Source organism: Lycorma delicatula, chromosome 6, assembly GCF_047948215.1.
Source record: "Lycorma delicatula isolate Av1 chromosome 6, ASM4794821v1, whole genome shotgun sequence".
Taxonomy (NCBI): domain Eukaryota; kingdom Metazoa; phylum Arthropoda; class Insecta; order Hemiptera; family Fulgoridae; genus Lycorma; species Lycorma delicatula.
In genome coordinates this window covers 98,654,482-98,669,191 of record NC_134460.1, presented here as the reverse complement: position 1 = coordinate 98,669,191, position 14,710 = coordinate 98,654,482, and the positions used below count along the sequence as shown (strand labels likewise).

Below are 14,710 nucleotides of genomic sequence, written 5' to 3'. Positions count from 1 at the left end.
GTGTGCTGAAAATACTCTGACTCATATCAGTTCACCTGCAACCATTACATTTTCAGCATCATTGAGATATTTAATGTTAATATCATCATAAAATAAAATATAATTTAAGTTAATTTTGTTCAGTGTTACAAAACTGATGAAATATATTTCTGGTTTTTGTTACAGGTGTTCACTATGACAGGGAATTCATCATACTATGCCTACGGGCCTCCAGATATCTGTTCTCCTGGATTAATTCTACCAATACTTGATGAAAGATCATGGAACTTGACATTCAGAAAAATTTTGTACCTTTTTTTAATGCTTTACTTTTTTCTTGGTGTTTCTATTGTTACTGATGCTTTTATGTCTTCTATTGAAATGATTACTAGTAAAACAAGAAAAGTATATTTGGCTAAGTCATCAAAAAATAGAAAGGTTTGTTTCAACTTTTTTTTTATTTTAAAAATGTTAACAAAATAAAATCGTATATGTAGTATCATCACTGATCAATTTTTATGACAGGTGTTTTGTGATAATGTTAGACTATAGTTCCAATGTAAGTATTTTTTAGTTAAACTTACTTGTTTTTTTAAATTTGACAAATTGTGAACCATGAGAAATAATCCTTCACTTTCTTTTGTTGTTTCGTTTTCTTCCATAATTTGATCATTTTTCACTCTGTTTCTTCTTTTTTATCTGTCAAAGTGTGTTCTGATTTTTTTTTGGGGGGTATTTCCCTTTGGAATCACCCAAACTTTTTTCAGGTCTTGATTAACCTATGTTATCTATTTTGGCGTTGCCCTTTTCGTGTTGAAATAGTCAAATTTTTTTGTCAATTTTTTCAGATTCATTTTCATCAAATGTCCATAGACACAGATTCTCCTTTCGTTCATCACATCTGATAATTTCTGTTTCCTTGTTTCTTACTTTTAATTAAAAAATGAATGAATTATAGAAATATTTGTAGATATTCAAACAGATCTTGAATTTAATTTATGAAGTGTTTTCATCATTAACAAATATGAATTAGGACTTCGAGCCTGTTTCATCATCATGAAAATAATATTTGTAGAAAGTGGTCCAACTGTCTCTTAGGGTGGCTCATTCATTATTTTAATTTGCCTTATAATTCAGTAAAAGGAAAAATGTAGTATTCTTGTTGATTCCATTATGTTTACATATTCTTTCACTTTTACTGTAATTTTTTTGTTGGCTGAATAATGCATTGCACTCTCAAATACTCTCCAAATATTTCGTATTTGCTTCAGTGGACCTTCAGTGAAAATACTTTTTTGGAAAAAATCTCATTTCTTCTGCCTCCAAACTAGTAATGATGTGAAATGAGTCTTACTTTCTAAATCGTTCATTAATAATTTTTATCTTCCAATTGAACAAAGTACAAGTCCTTTGTTCCTTGCAACTTTTTAAACTTGTGAAATTTTCATTATATCATTAAATTTTAAGGGAAGTGGCTGTCCAAGTAATTGAATTTTGAACTTATTATAAAATACAGTTATTTATTTATTATTGCTTTGTTTACTAAACTTTCTCATCTGCAGTAACCTCAATTTTTCTTTTTTCTAATAAAATTTCTAAAATGTAGTCAGTCTTCCTCTTTTTTATTTTGAATGAACACGCCACACTGCAAATTGTCCTCTAACAGATAAAATCAACTGATGTTTACAGATGATCACTGAAGAGTCAGTGTATTCAGAAGTAACAATTAATTGCATTAACATGTTTTTGAATCTTCTGCTATTACTTTATATCATTAATATAAAAAAAAGTATGGGAAACAGAAGTCGGAAAATTTTTCGTTTTTAATATTTTTAAAATTGCTTTTTCATTAGAAATGAATTATTTCATTTTTTATTTGGCTCATTTTTTTCTGAGGAAATTAAATAAATAAGCATAATAAATTTGTAAAGATAGTCAGTCATTCTATTAACTAGTTGTTCAGCTGAGTGGAGTTCTCTAATTATTGTAGTATGGCTTTTGAACCTGCATGTTCCTTGCATCTCAGTGTTTAGAAGGTGGTACTTTCTTTTGACATAAAAGTGGTCGTGTAGGCCATTTTGATTTGTGATACAAACAGTAATTTAATCTTTTGTAATAGCATGTACAAGTGTAAAAAAAATTATTTTCACTTTGGTTTTTAGTCATTATATTTTTAAGTGTCTAATCTTGTTTTCCTTACTTGTATTCTTAATAGCGTTTTCTTCAGTTTCTTATAAAATAATAATTTACCGATAAAAGGAAAAAACATTCAATATATTTAATTAATTATTCATTTTATTCATCATGTAATGTGACAAAATTATTTTGCATTTAAAATTAATTTTAATATTTTAAGAATTAATTTTTTTTAAATTTAATATATGGTTAAATTTATGCTTTGTAAGCTATATTCTATTAATTTAATTCTAATATTTCAGAAAAATGGAAGTTACAACTCTGTTGGTGGTGTTGTTGCTGGTTTAAAAGAAGATGAACCAGAAGTGGTTGAAGTTCGAGTTTGGAATGACACAGTCGCTAATTTAACTCTTATGGCTCTTGGTACATCAGCTCCAGAAATTTTATTGTCAGTTATTGAGACAATGGGTCATCATTTTGAAGCTGGTAAACTTGGTCCTGGTACAATTGTTGGTTCTGCAGCTTACAACTTATTAATTATTTCATCTATTTGTATGCTTGCACTCCATCCAAATGAAATAAGAAGATTAGCACGATTTAAGGTATAGCTTTTGTTTCTTAAAGTATACTTGGTTCATAATTTTTATTTTTTCCTGAAATTTTGTGTCTTATAATGATTACAAGTAGTTATTTTAAATTAGAATATCACATTATAAAAACTTTGTAATTTGCCTTTTACTAATAAAAATATTTTAATTAATTTTCCATAATAGTTATATTGGTTTAATTTTATATTTCTTGTCAATATTATAAATGGCTTTATTGAAATTTCCGTAGCTAGCTTTACTCCTACCTACTCATCACTCAACAAGTATTTATGAAAAGTGACATTCCCAGTAATCTCTAGTTAATATTAAATTGAATTTGGAAGTCTGTAAGGTATATTAATTTACTAAATAAATGTAGGATGATATATTTTTTAATATTACAGTCAAAATCCTGCTTTTACTCTTACCTTTAACATTTCATCTATTTGTGTTTGTGACACATTTACGGCTCCAAATTCATTTGGTAATGTTCCTTGCTGTTTGTTAATACAACTTATTTATAATGATTTTTTAATTAAAATTTTCTATTAATCGTAATGGAATGGCTGGTACTATTCTTAGACAGCAAGATAAAGAGGTGCAGTTTCCATTGTCAAGTTGATATCGTGGAGACTGGCAGCATTTTACTTTACTCCATCTTTATTTTTGCATCCTATAATTTTGCTCTGAGACTGTTTTGCCAATATTGTACATCATGCCTGTCTCAGCACACTTTTAAGGTAATACTTAAAAGGCATAATGACTCACATTTATGCTGTGATAGATCATCCATATTTTGTTTTATTGTTATACAAGACCAGTTGTTTAAATATATTTATGCTTTATATATTTTTGGTTAATTGTACTGTTTTGAGCCCTTGCAATTGTGTTTGGATTTTCCTTAATTTATTTACTTATTTATTTTATGTTACTCTTGTTAATTGTGTGTTTTCCTTCAGTTAATATAATTATAATGTTTTAAAATCAAAATGGGTTATTTGAAAAATAAATTAAATTTTTGATCTCTGAAAAATAGAAAAATTAAAAAAAGTTGATCTAAGAGACAAAAAATCATTCTATTGGCTTAATTTGGAATTTGTTGTAAATGCAATCAGGTGTTAGGTTTTGTATATATCTGAAGTGTACGTTTGGTACAGGCTATTGTGCCTTGATTAAATCTTGTTTAAATATAATTGTGTAATATAATGTAAACATAATTATGGGTTTGTAGTTTAATGTTGTGTAGGTACACTATTTATTTGTGCACTCATTGTAAGGCATAAGTTAATGTTAGAATTACTTTAACTTCAACACTATATATTTACAAACACAGAATGACAAAAATGTCATGTAAATTGTTATAAAACTGTTAAATTAAAACAGTTTTCACTTTCCTTATGTACTTACTTAAATTATGTGTATTATATTACATAAAAATGTATAAATTCTAAAACAAAAATTGTTACTCATAGTTCCCAAATTTATAGCATCATTTTTTTGTATTAAAAGACCCAAATTTAAATCAAAGTTAAATGATTATTAATTTAATGTAACTTGAATATACATCATGACATCCTTTGGTTGATTTGGTTCAATTAATCTAGTTAGATCAGAACTGTGTTACTAGATGTTTAAATATGAACTAGATCAATTACAGAACTATTATTGGGTTAATTGTACGTGAGAAGAGCATATTATGTCATTAAAAAACGTTTTTTTTTAAAACAAACTTCAATGATAGGTTTTTTACTTCTTTGTATGAAGTAAAGGTATTGTGATCACAAAAAATGTTGGTTTTCAGATTTCAATGGAAATATCCATTTTGGCCATCCCTGAATCCATTTTGAGTTTCAGTGTGACGTCTGTGTGTACGTATGTATCTTGCATAACTCAAAAACGATTAGTCGTAGGATGTTGAAATATTGGATTTAGGACTGTTGTAACATCTAGTTGTTGCACCTCCCCATTTAATTGCAATCGATTGAACCAAAAGTGTCCAAAAAAAGCCCAGTATCCAAAAAAATTGATTTTGGACTTCTTCTTAATTGCAGTAATAAGCCCTCATTGAGAGCTTTTCAATGATTTATCATAAGTACTTATTTTCATTGGTTCCAGAGTTATAGCCAAATAAAACTTTAATTAATGAAATATTTTAATCTTACAAAGGGAAGGCACATCAAACTTCATCTCCCCTTTTTTTAAACCTCTGATTTAAAAAAAATTTATGATAATTCAATAATAAAAAAAATAAAAAAATATCAGACGTTAATGAAATAAAATTTTAATGTACTTTTCATTTTAAAAAAATGTGTATATGTAATTTAATAGGTGTACAAGGAAGTCATGTAGTGTCCACAAAAATAAAATCTTGTGAACAAATCACATTTTTTTAATATCGAGTTCAAACTTTATTTTTTGCCAGATGTACTGTTTTTGGTGAATCTTTTATTAATATGTAGAGAAGTTTCCTCATAGTTCAACAATAGTGATATTTTTTTTCAAGATGTAGTTAGAAAATTTAAAAAAAATTAAAAACAGTTTATTTAGATAATTTGAAGTATATTCTGTTGGTTATCAACCTGCTTGTCACTGCTCAATAATTGGATAATTGTAATTTTTTTATTAAGATTTACTGCATAGTAATAACACTGTCCTCCTGAATTCAAAGCATTTTCGCAAAGCTTAAAGAAATTTTGTGTGAGGGTAGATCAAAAAGTAAGATCCACCGGGTTGGCCTAGTGGTGAATGCGTCTTCCCAAATCGGCTGATTTGGAAGTCAAGAGTTCCAGCGTTCAAGTAAAGTCAGTTATTTTTACACGAATTTGAATACTAGATTGTGGATACCGGTGTTCTTTGGGGGTTAGGTTTTAATTAACCACACATCTCAGGAATAATTGAACTGAGACTGTACAAGACTACACTTCATTTACACTCATACATATCATCCTCATTCATCCTCTGAAGTATTATCTGCACGGTATTTATCAGAAGTTAAACAGGAAAAAGAAAGAAAAAAGGTCAAAAAGTAAAGGGAAATTTTGATTTCCCTTCCAATCCCATGTGTGGCAGCACTGATTCTTTTGCTATAACTTGTAACCTCTGTCAGCTGTTCATTGAAAGTATTGTTTCATTGTTATCTATTTGTGATTATGTTTAAATGAGTGCTCCTTTGTCTGATTGCACCAAGGAAAAAATGTGAGCAGTGTTAAGTTTCCTCAGTTCAGAAGGGGTAAAATCAGCAGAGATTATTTGTCAAATGCAGCAGCAATATGGAGAGAGTTGTTTGATTGAAAGCAAGATCAGCAAATGGTTTGATTGCTTTAAAAATGGTAGGATTTCTTGCTGTAATAACAGCGGCAAGGTTAGCCGTCCACTTCAAAGACCTGTGACAATATTGAAGTAGTTAAACAAATGATTCTCGGTAATTGACGAATTACAGTTGATGACATTGCAAGTGAGTTGAGTATAAGCCATAGCTCAGCATTTTAATCATCCATGATTCTTTAAACTTTTGAAAAGTCTGTGTTCGCTGGGTTTCATGTCAATTGACCAGCATCTACAAAAAGAATTAATTTAAAATTTCCCAGAAGCTTTTGAAATGTTATGAAGATGAAGGAGACTTATTTCTTAAGCGAATAATAACCGTTGATGAGACATGGGTCCATCACTTTGAACCCAAGAATAAGCAACAAAGTTTAGTATAGAAACATCCTTTATCTCCCACAGCAAAAAAGGTCAAAACTCAGATGTCTGCAGGAAAGGTGATGATGATGATGAAAGGGATATGGAAGATTCACTTCCACATCCCAAAGGATGTGGAACCATACCTTCACACCTAAAGGACCATCAGTAAACAGTGACAGCTACTGTGAGCTTCTGCGTTTACTGAAGCAAAACATCAAATCCAAAAGATGTGATACACATACTAAAGGCATGATTTTGCTTCAGGATAATGCTCAATCTCATATGGCCAAAAAAAAAAAAACAGTACTTTGCCTTCAAGATCTCAGTTTTGAGCTGCTGGACCACACTCCATATAGTCCAGACTTGGCTCCAAGCGATTTTTGTCTTTTTGGCCCATTAAAAGAAGAGTTGGGAGGGAATCATTATCGATCTGATGAAGAGGCTATAGAAGCGGTGAAAAGTTTTCTGCACACCAGACCAAAAGCTTTCTTCCAGGAAGGAATTCAAAAGCTCTAAGTGCGTAGAAGTAGCAGAAGATTATGTTGAAAAATAATGCATGTATCATTTATGTAAATACAAATAAATATATTGATGTTTTGAATTTTACTTTACTTTTTGGCTTGCCCTCATAGTAAAATGTGTATTGGAAAAATGTGTCCTTAATGTCAAAAGTAGATTTAAAAATTATATGAAAAACTCATTTGATTTTATTTTGATGTATATGTGTAAATTTAAGGTAACAGTTTTTCCTCTAAGTATTTTTTTTAATCATAGGTATATGTGAAATCAATTAAGAATTTAGCTTTGTTTCATTCATATTGACTTTTCTTTAAATATCGAAATCAAATCTTTGCTAAATTAAAGAAAATCTTTTGTTGATAGTTTGTTTTCAACTTTAAAACAAAAGGAATTTAAAAGTTTAAAGGAATGATATTTTTTTTAAAATCTGTTTACTAGTTTTTTCTAAAGTTTATTGTATTGTATTTTTTTTTGTAATTTATTGTAATTTTTTTGTTTGTAAAGTTTAGTTTATTGTAAATAATTTTATAATTTCTATAGTATTGGTGGAATATAATTTATTTGAATAGTTAATTAAAAAATCTTTTTGCAGGTATTTGTCGTTACAGCACTCTTCAGTTTATTTGCATATATATGGTTGCTAATTATATTAAAAGTTGTTACACCAGATGTGGTTGACCTGTGGGAATCAATTGTTACATTTGCTTTATTTCCAATACTGACATTTTTTGCATATGCAGCAGACCGTGGATGGTGTGGACTGAAAGTACTCAGAAGTAATCGTAATAAACAACAACTTGAACTTGGTCCTTTACGTGGTGATGAGAGTATGTTTCTATTTTTTAATTTTTAATTTATTTGTTTTCATTATAATTAAATTTGAAATTGATGCTAAATTTTGTTCTGCTTACTTCACTTTCTTTTATAAAATACAATCTAGGAAAATGAAATAAAAATGTTAAAATTGACCGATTATAACTTAGTTTTGTTTTTATAAAATAAATCTATTAGTAAATCAAATTGCATTTATAATGTTGTGTTCTACTATCCCCCTTGAAATAATATACTCGTATGGTAAAAAAAAAAAAAAAAAAAACCATTTTGATAGCACCGTATTATTATTTTATTAATCCCTGCGTTGTAAGCACAATTCTGTAAATACTCGTGTAGTTTAGCTTGTTAATTTATTTAATTCTCACTTATACATTTTAAAATTATAATTCGGTATTGAATCATTAGATTTTTTTCTACAGGTAAGCTGTACTGGAGAATATCCTTTTATAAGAAACCTATTCCTTAATTGAATAGAATTAACAAGAAAATATGATTCTTTAATATATGTATAAGGAAATATTGTAAACTAGTTAGTTATTTATATGTTACGGAAGTTTAATTACTTTATATGGAAGCTGTACATATGAAAAAATTAAAAAGTAGAATATCTATGGAAAAAATCTTTTGAAAAGTGAAAGAATTTACCAGTACCAAGAAGGATCCTGATTAAACTAACAGATTTTCCTTATGTTTTGTGTTTAGTTTGGGTTCATATCATCTTAATTGTGGATAGTCAGAAATGGAAGAGTAGTTAGTACTTTGATTATTTTAAAATGTGTTTGTGGAGAAGAACAGAGAAAGTGAAATGGCCAAACAATAAAAGAATAAAGGAAGTGTAAAGAAGAATAAGAGAAAAACAGAATTTAATGAAGATGTAAAGAAAGGAAATCTTGGTTGCTGTTTATCCTACATAGAAATTATTTGTTTATCATATAAAGTAAAACAGGAGAGGAAGAGAAAGAAGAATGGTTGTTGCTTACAGGCAGTAGGAAGAGAAAAGTTATTATAAAAGCAGAAGATTCTCAGGACAGAAAAATGGAGGTTTTACAGTTTCAGTGGGAACTTGTAAAAAACTGATTTATTGTAGAACGAATTCCAGATATTACTAGTGAGGGAATTAATTCTTCATTGGTGTAAAATCATTTTTTTTATTTATTAAAAACGGTTTTTATCATTTTATAAAATATTTTTTTATTCTAATAACAAGAAATTTTTTTTTTTAATAATGCTATTAATGTTCTCTTTATGATCTAGATTAGATTGCTTTAGCTCAAGTAATGTAATTTGCAAACTGATCTTTCCATTTTTTATTTTATAAATATGAAAGTGTTTTTAAAATCTATTTGCTTTAATTTGATAATTGCTTTGTTGATAAATAATGAAAACTGAAGTGACATAAAATAATGTTATAATCATTATTCATTGTAGGTGTTTAAAAATAAAATAAATTTATTTATTAATCAATAATTTTGTTGATAAAAAAAACTTTTTATGTGTTCACTATGTCTAAGCTTTTATTTTGTTACAAAAACATTATCTGATTAATGAATAGATTGAAATGGGATAATGGTATTTACATCATCTTTAGTGACCGACCACACATATATGTATGCTTATGAATGGAGTGTTGTGAGTAACTGCAAAATGTAAAAAAAAAATGAAATTCTGTTAAATAAATAAATTCTTAATTTGAGAACTGTGAAGATGTAATTTCAATAAATGGATCATAGACAATTTGATTTCATTTTTTAATAAACAACATAATTGCCAATTTGGTATTGACCAAGTTTAGTGCAAACAAATCAAAATGATGGCAACCTTGGTGCACAAAAACCAGGATAAAAACCCTTGAAATCTCATCATGTAATAAAATGGCTGAACAAATTGACAAGATAGTATTGTTTTTTTTTTTTTTAGCTGACTGGTTAGATATTTATTTTTCATTCTTTTCTGATATGTAATAAGCTTTATGTACTAACCTCAGCATATCTGCTTTGTCTGACTTGGTCAGTTAATTTTTATATTTTCCTACACTTTTTACAATTTTTTTCTATAGTAAAATTTACTAAATTTAAGTTTCTTTATGTGTAATCCAGGTTAATTTTATAAGATTCTGTTACAAGTCTCTTTCCGTTTCTATTTAACTGAAGCCTTCTTTATTTTTAGCTTTATTGACCCGCATAATTTTTAATATTTTGTTAATATCATATTTTAAATGCCTATATTATTTTTTCCTTTTTGTTTTTCTTATTCATGTTTAACTAGTGAAAAAGGCTACATTCTTTATAGATATTTTCAGAAATTTATTTCTTATGTATATTTTTCTCATTTATATTTTATTTATGTTTTTCTTTTATTTCCTAATCTGTATTTCATACTAGCAGATCTATTTACAGTATGAAAGCTGCCCTGTACCAACATTTTTTAATGTCTTAATTACTTTATTATCCTTTGTAAATTATTTAGCTAGATAATAAAATTTTCCCAACTTCTTAATATTCAGTAATTTACAAATAATAATATAATTAATATTCAATAATCTGTTGTAGCCAGGGAATGGTACATATCTTTAAAACAAAATACTCTCATTGATAATTTAAATTATTTATAATGCACAAAACTGTCTGGTGCTGGATTATGTATTCTCATATTTGAACAAATTTATACTTTAATTTTACTGTATTAATATACAATTTTATTTATTTGTAGTGACATCTAAATATGAATTCCATTTATATATATTTTACATAATATATATATTTTTTTAATGAAATATAAACAACCAAAACACAGTAAATAGGTAAGTTCAACTTACCATATTAATTCCATATATATTAATGGTGTATATGTAGCTGGGCATATATTAAATAAAATCGGTTCCTCAAAAATAATTATTTTGATTTTTTTATGATGAATTTTATTTATGAATTAAAATTTTAGCAATTGATTTTTTTATTTAAAAAAATCAATTGCTAAAATTTTTTCTAATATTACAAAAATTAAGAACTGATTTTACCAATCTACTTGATTTGTTTGTTACTAGTCCTGATAAATTGGACAGTCTATACGCTGTTGTACTTAATTAAGTACAATTATTAATAATAATTATATTACTTATAATTATAACTATATTAATTATATAATAATAATTATTGCTTTGTTATAAGGTGAACTAGTATGTCTTATTTTAAATTTAATAAAATAAAATTTAAAAATAATTTTAAATAATTATGTTTTTATTAATCTTTGTTTAAGCTGAGAAAATGGCCCTAGAAAGAAATTTTTTTAAGGAGGGTAAATTAGACAAAGAAAACTTGGTAAGATTTGTCAGAGAGGTTAAGAAGTTTCCTGGTTTAACTGATGAAGATGCTGCTATGCTAGCTGCTTCTAAGTAAGTTTTACATGTTTTTATAAGTATATGTTGTTTCTAACACCATAATTTAAAAAAATGATGTAATTAAATGAAATCTTTAAAATTTATTCTACTACCAGTAGGCTGGCATGAAAAATAGTTGAAGTTTTCTTTAAAGTAACAATTATTTTGTTAGAAAACTGTTCTAGCTGTAAGTTTTTTTTTGGGGGGGGGAAGGCAAGAATTTTTTCTGTTTTTTACATGTTTATGAAGCTTTTTATGAACGATGTGGTATTTATAAGAGATTATCTTCTAATCAAATGTATCTTGGATTTTTAAATTTAACAGTTACAGTTTTTTTTCCAGATGCCAGTACTTCTTTCTTTGAAAGGTTCTGCACATGCTCCTGTGCATAGATGCATAAAAGCTTATGTAGTGAATTTGGCCCCTTAATAAAATTTGTCTTTTAATAATCTCTTGATAATTGAATATCTTATTTAATAAGGTATATTATTCACCAGCAAAACCTAGGATAATTAATAATTAATGTAAGTTCTAGTATTAAAAAGGCTATTGTTACATATCGGTCACAAGTTTCAAATTAAGCATTTTTATTTTTATATTTCTTGATAATAATAAAATAAATAAATACACATATTACTTAAAGACTCAAAATATTAAAAATTTTAAGATAGTGTTTTAAGCAAATATTAATAATTAAAAAACTAATAACAATCAGTTTTTATATAAACATAGCATTGGTGTACTACCAATTTTAGGGTGCTGGGAACACAAAAAAAGTTAGGATTACTGATCTACCTCAACAGTACTAAATCTACAAAGCATTGAATTTGATAAGTCATATTAAACATAAAAAATGAAGTTTGCTCATAAATCTTATTGTTTTTCTTTGAAAGGAGGCAGTTTAAGAAGCAGAAAATAACTGTAATGTAGATTCTAACTTTCTAAATTGTACGATTATTTTTCTATCCTCATCAGTAAAGATCAGTCTCTTTATTTTGCATTCTTTGTATATTATATGTCATGTGTGTTACATGTATAGTAAGGTAAAAACCTTACTATAATTTTGTGCATAATAACAAGGTGGTATTGCATAAAGTTTTTCAAGGACTTAGTGATATTGAAGCTGAAACAATATGTCAAATTCAACAAGAATTTCATGCAAATAAAAGGTATAATCATTAAAAAAATAAATGAAATTTGGTGGAAACTACATCAAAATTATAAGTCAATCCATAACTGGTACAGAACCTTTTAATTAACTGCCATTTCTCAGATTTACCTTATTCTCTGGATTCTTTCCTGTGTTTTGTGTTTGTTCCTCCCTGAGCTAAAAATGCCACTTAAAGAGTCATGATTTGAGAGTTAAAATGACATTATGATAAACATGATAAACGTAGCTGAGTTGAGTTTTAAAACAATACTCAAGAATGATTTAAACAATAAAAAAGTGCAATTTACAAGGATCATTCCTTGAGGAGGAGAGAATAAAATATGGAGTGTTGTTTGTGTTTTAATTTCCAAGGTTAAGTACGTTTTTGGTCTTATACTTTTTTCCAAACGTTAAAAGAGAAGTTTCTTAACTATTTTAATTTCCCTGTATTATGAAAATGTCATTTTGTTTTCTCAAGTTGATTGATAGTTCTTTGAAAAGATTGATGATGATTAATATATATGATTTGCTTTTATATTTATTAACTTACAGTTAATCAAAATCCAAAAACATCATTTATCACTGCTGGGAATTAACACCATAATTTGTATGTTCTATGTTGATCAGTTTCCATCTTTTTTTTTTTTGGTATATACAATATTGCCTTTTAATTGATTTCCTGAATTACATTTATTATATCTTACTTTTTATAGATTAGTGAATGCTCAGCCTCATTCAGCCATGTGGTATCGAATTGGTGCATGTCGTAGCTTGTCTGGCAGTAGGCGAGTTGAACCAATTTTGAATAAACACTTAAAACAGGTACGATAATTTTATTTTTGGTGTGAAGTTAATATTAACAATATTTAATGCATGTTGATGGATGTGTACAGAATTACCAAGTTATGGTAGCAATATTAAAAACTGGTATCTCTCTACTTGTAGTTCTATAATTTTTTTTTTCAACTGAAAAAGTTTTATTTTCAGTGCTGGATATACTGATTTTCATTCAAATAAAATAATATTTGTAAATTTTAACATCATATTAATGTTGGTTCAATGCTCTTTATTATTAGTAGCCACCCTTCCTGCGTTTTTTCCATGAACTATTTCTGTCCCATGAGTATAAGAATTATATACAGAGTATAAGAAAGTGTCATATGATCACTTTTTTTTGCAGTACTGTTTAAGAATATGATTTAAAATACATGCTATTTAAAATGAAATCCATTTTTATTTGATAACTATAGTTTTTAATTTAAATAAATTATTTGCAAATTTTAAACGGAATTTGGAGTTAAGAAATTGTTGGATTCTAAATTGCATTGTATACAGATTGTATCACAAAGTTTTCCTGGGACATTTCATAACCTACTTACTCATGAAAATAATGGATTAATTCTGGGATAGAATTAGTAATTTCTTATGATTTTAACCTGAAAAATTGAGTAAAACAGGGCCCAGAAGAACATCTGCAGTAGTTTTGAAAAGATTTGGGGTGAAAACCAATATATTGGGGTAAAAAACCGTACTTCTTACATTTGACATACGATAACTTAGTTCAACAAGTAATAAATACATAAAACTTTTAAACAAAACTTGTAGAGAATTTAATTCTGAACGAAATGGTGCAAGATAAGTTGAATAAAACAAAGTAAAGTGTAATTTTATTTATTAACATTACACTCTTACGTTTATCAGAAAAGTATTTATTTATTGTAAACAAAACCAAATTCTTTTTGGTGATGTGAAAAATTTGTAAAAACAAAATTTACTGTTGAAACTTGTTAAAAAAATAAAAAAAAATAAAAAAACAGAAAGTACACAGCCATTGTAAAATAAAATAAAATAAATAAAAATTATTTTAATGATAATTTTTTTATTAATGACAGAAATACAATAAATTATTTGAAAAATTATTTCAAAGTTGGCAGTAAATAACAATAGCTGATCAACAATACGCAGTACTGTAATTAGTACTTAAATCATTTTGTAAGGTACATTAAGTATATTGAGTATTGTGAACTGTGGTGTTAGCTAAGGTTCTGTGAATTTTAATATGAATGGGATTGGCTTGCCATTGAAGTAATGCCATACTTATTTACAACAGAGGAATTCGCTGATATGGTGTTCATTCTGGGTATGTGTAGTGGTAATGCTACAGTAGAATATGAAATATGTTTTCCAAATTGCAGGATTCCAGATCTCAAAACAATTAGCGTGACTTTTCCCAATCTTCGGGAAACAGGTTCACTACCTAGTGTTCATACCAGTTGTAAACAATCTGTCCAACACAACGCCATTATAGTTGAAATTATTATCGATGCAGTTCAATGCAGTCCAGATAACATCTTTTTAAGCAGATCGGAGTTTTGCATTTGATAGTTTGGAGGACCCTTAAACAAAACAAGTTTTATCCTTATTACAAACAGCCAGTTCAAGATC

General features: G+C 27.3%; 1 protein-coding gene across 3 annotated transcripts in view; it reads left to right on the top strand.

The window, feature by feature from the left end:
• The window catches only part of LOC142326065 (sodium/calcium exchanger Calx-like), a 113,629-nt gene that overhangs the window by 70,169 nt on the left and 28,750 nt on the right, over nucleotides 1–14,710 (top strand). For all 3 annotated transcript variants that reach the window (XM_075368181.1, XM_075368182.1, XM_075368183.1), the window contains 5 exons: nucleotides 166–417; nucleotides 2,418–2,717; nucleotides 7,498–7,732; nucleotides 10,995–11,130; nucleotides 12,979–13,087. In XM_075368181.1, the coding sequence (XP_075224296.1) occupies nucleotides 175–417; nucleotides 2,418–2,717; nucleotides 7,498–7,732; nucleotides 10,995–11,130; nucleotides 12,979–13,087 (1,023 nt within the window). In that variant the 5' untranslated portion in view covers nucleotides 166–174. The remainder of the gene's footprint in view (nucleotides 1–165; nucleotides 418–2,417; nucleotides 2,718–7,497; nucleotides 7,733–10,994; nucleotides 11,131–12,978; nucleotides 13,088–14,710) is intronic.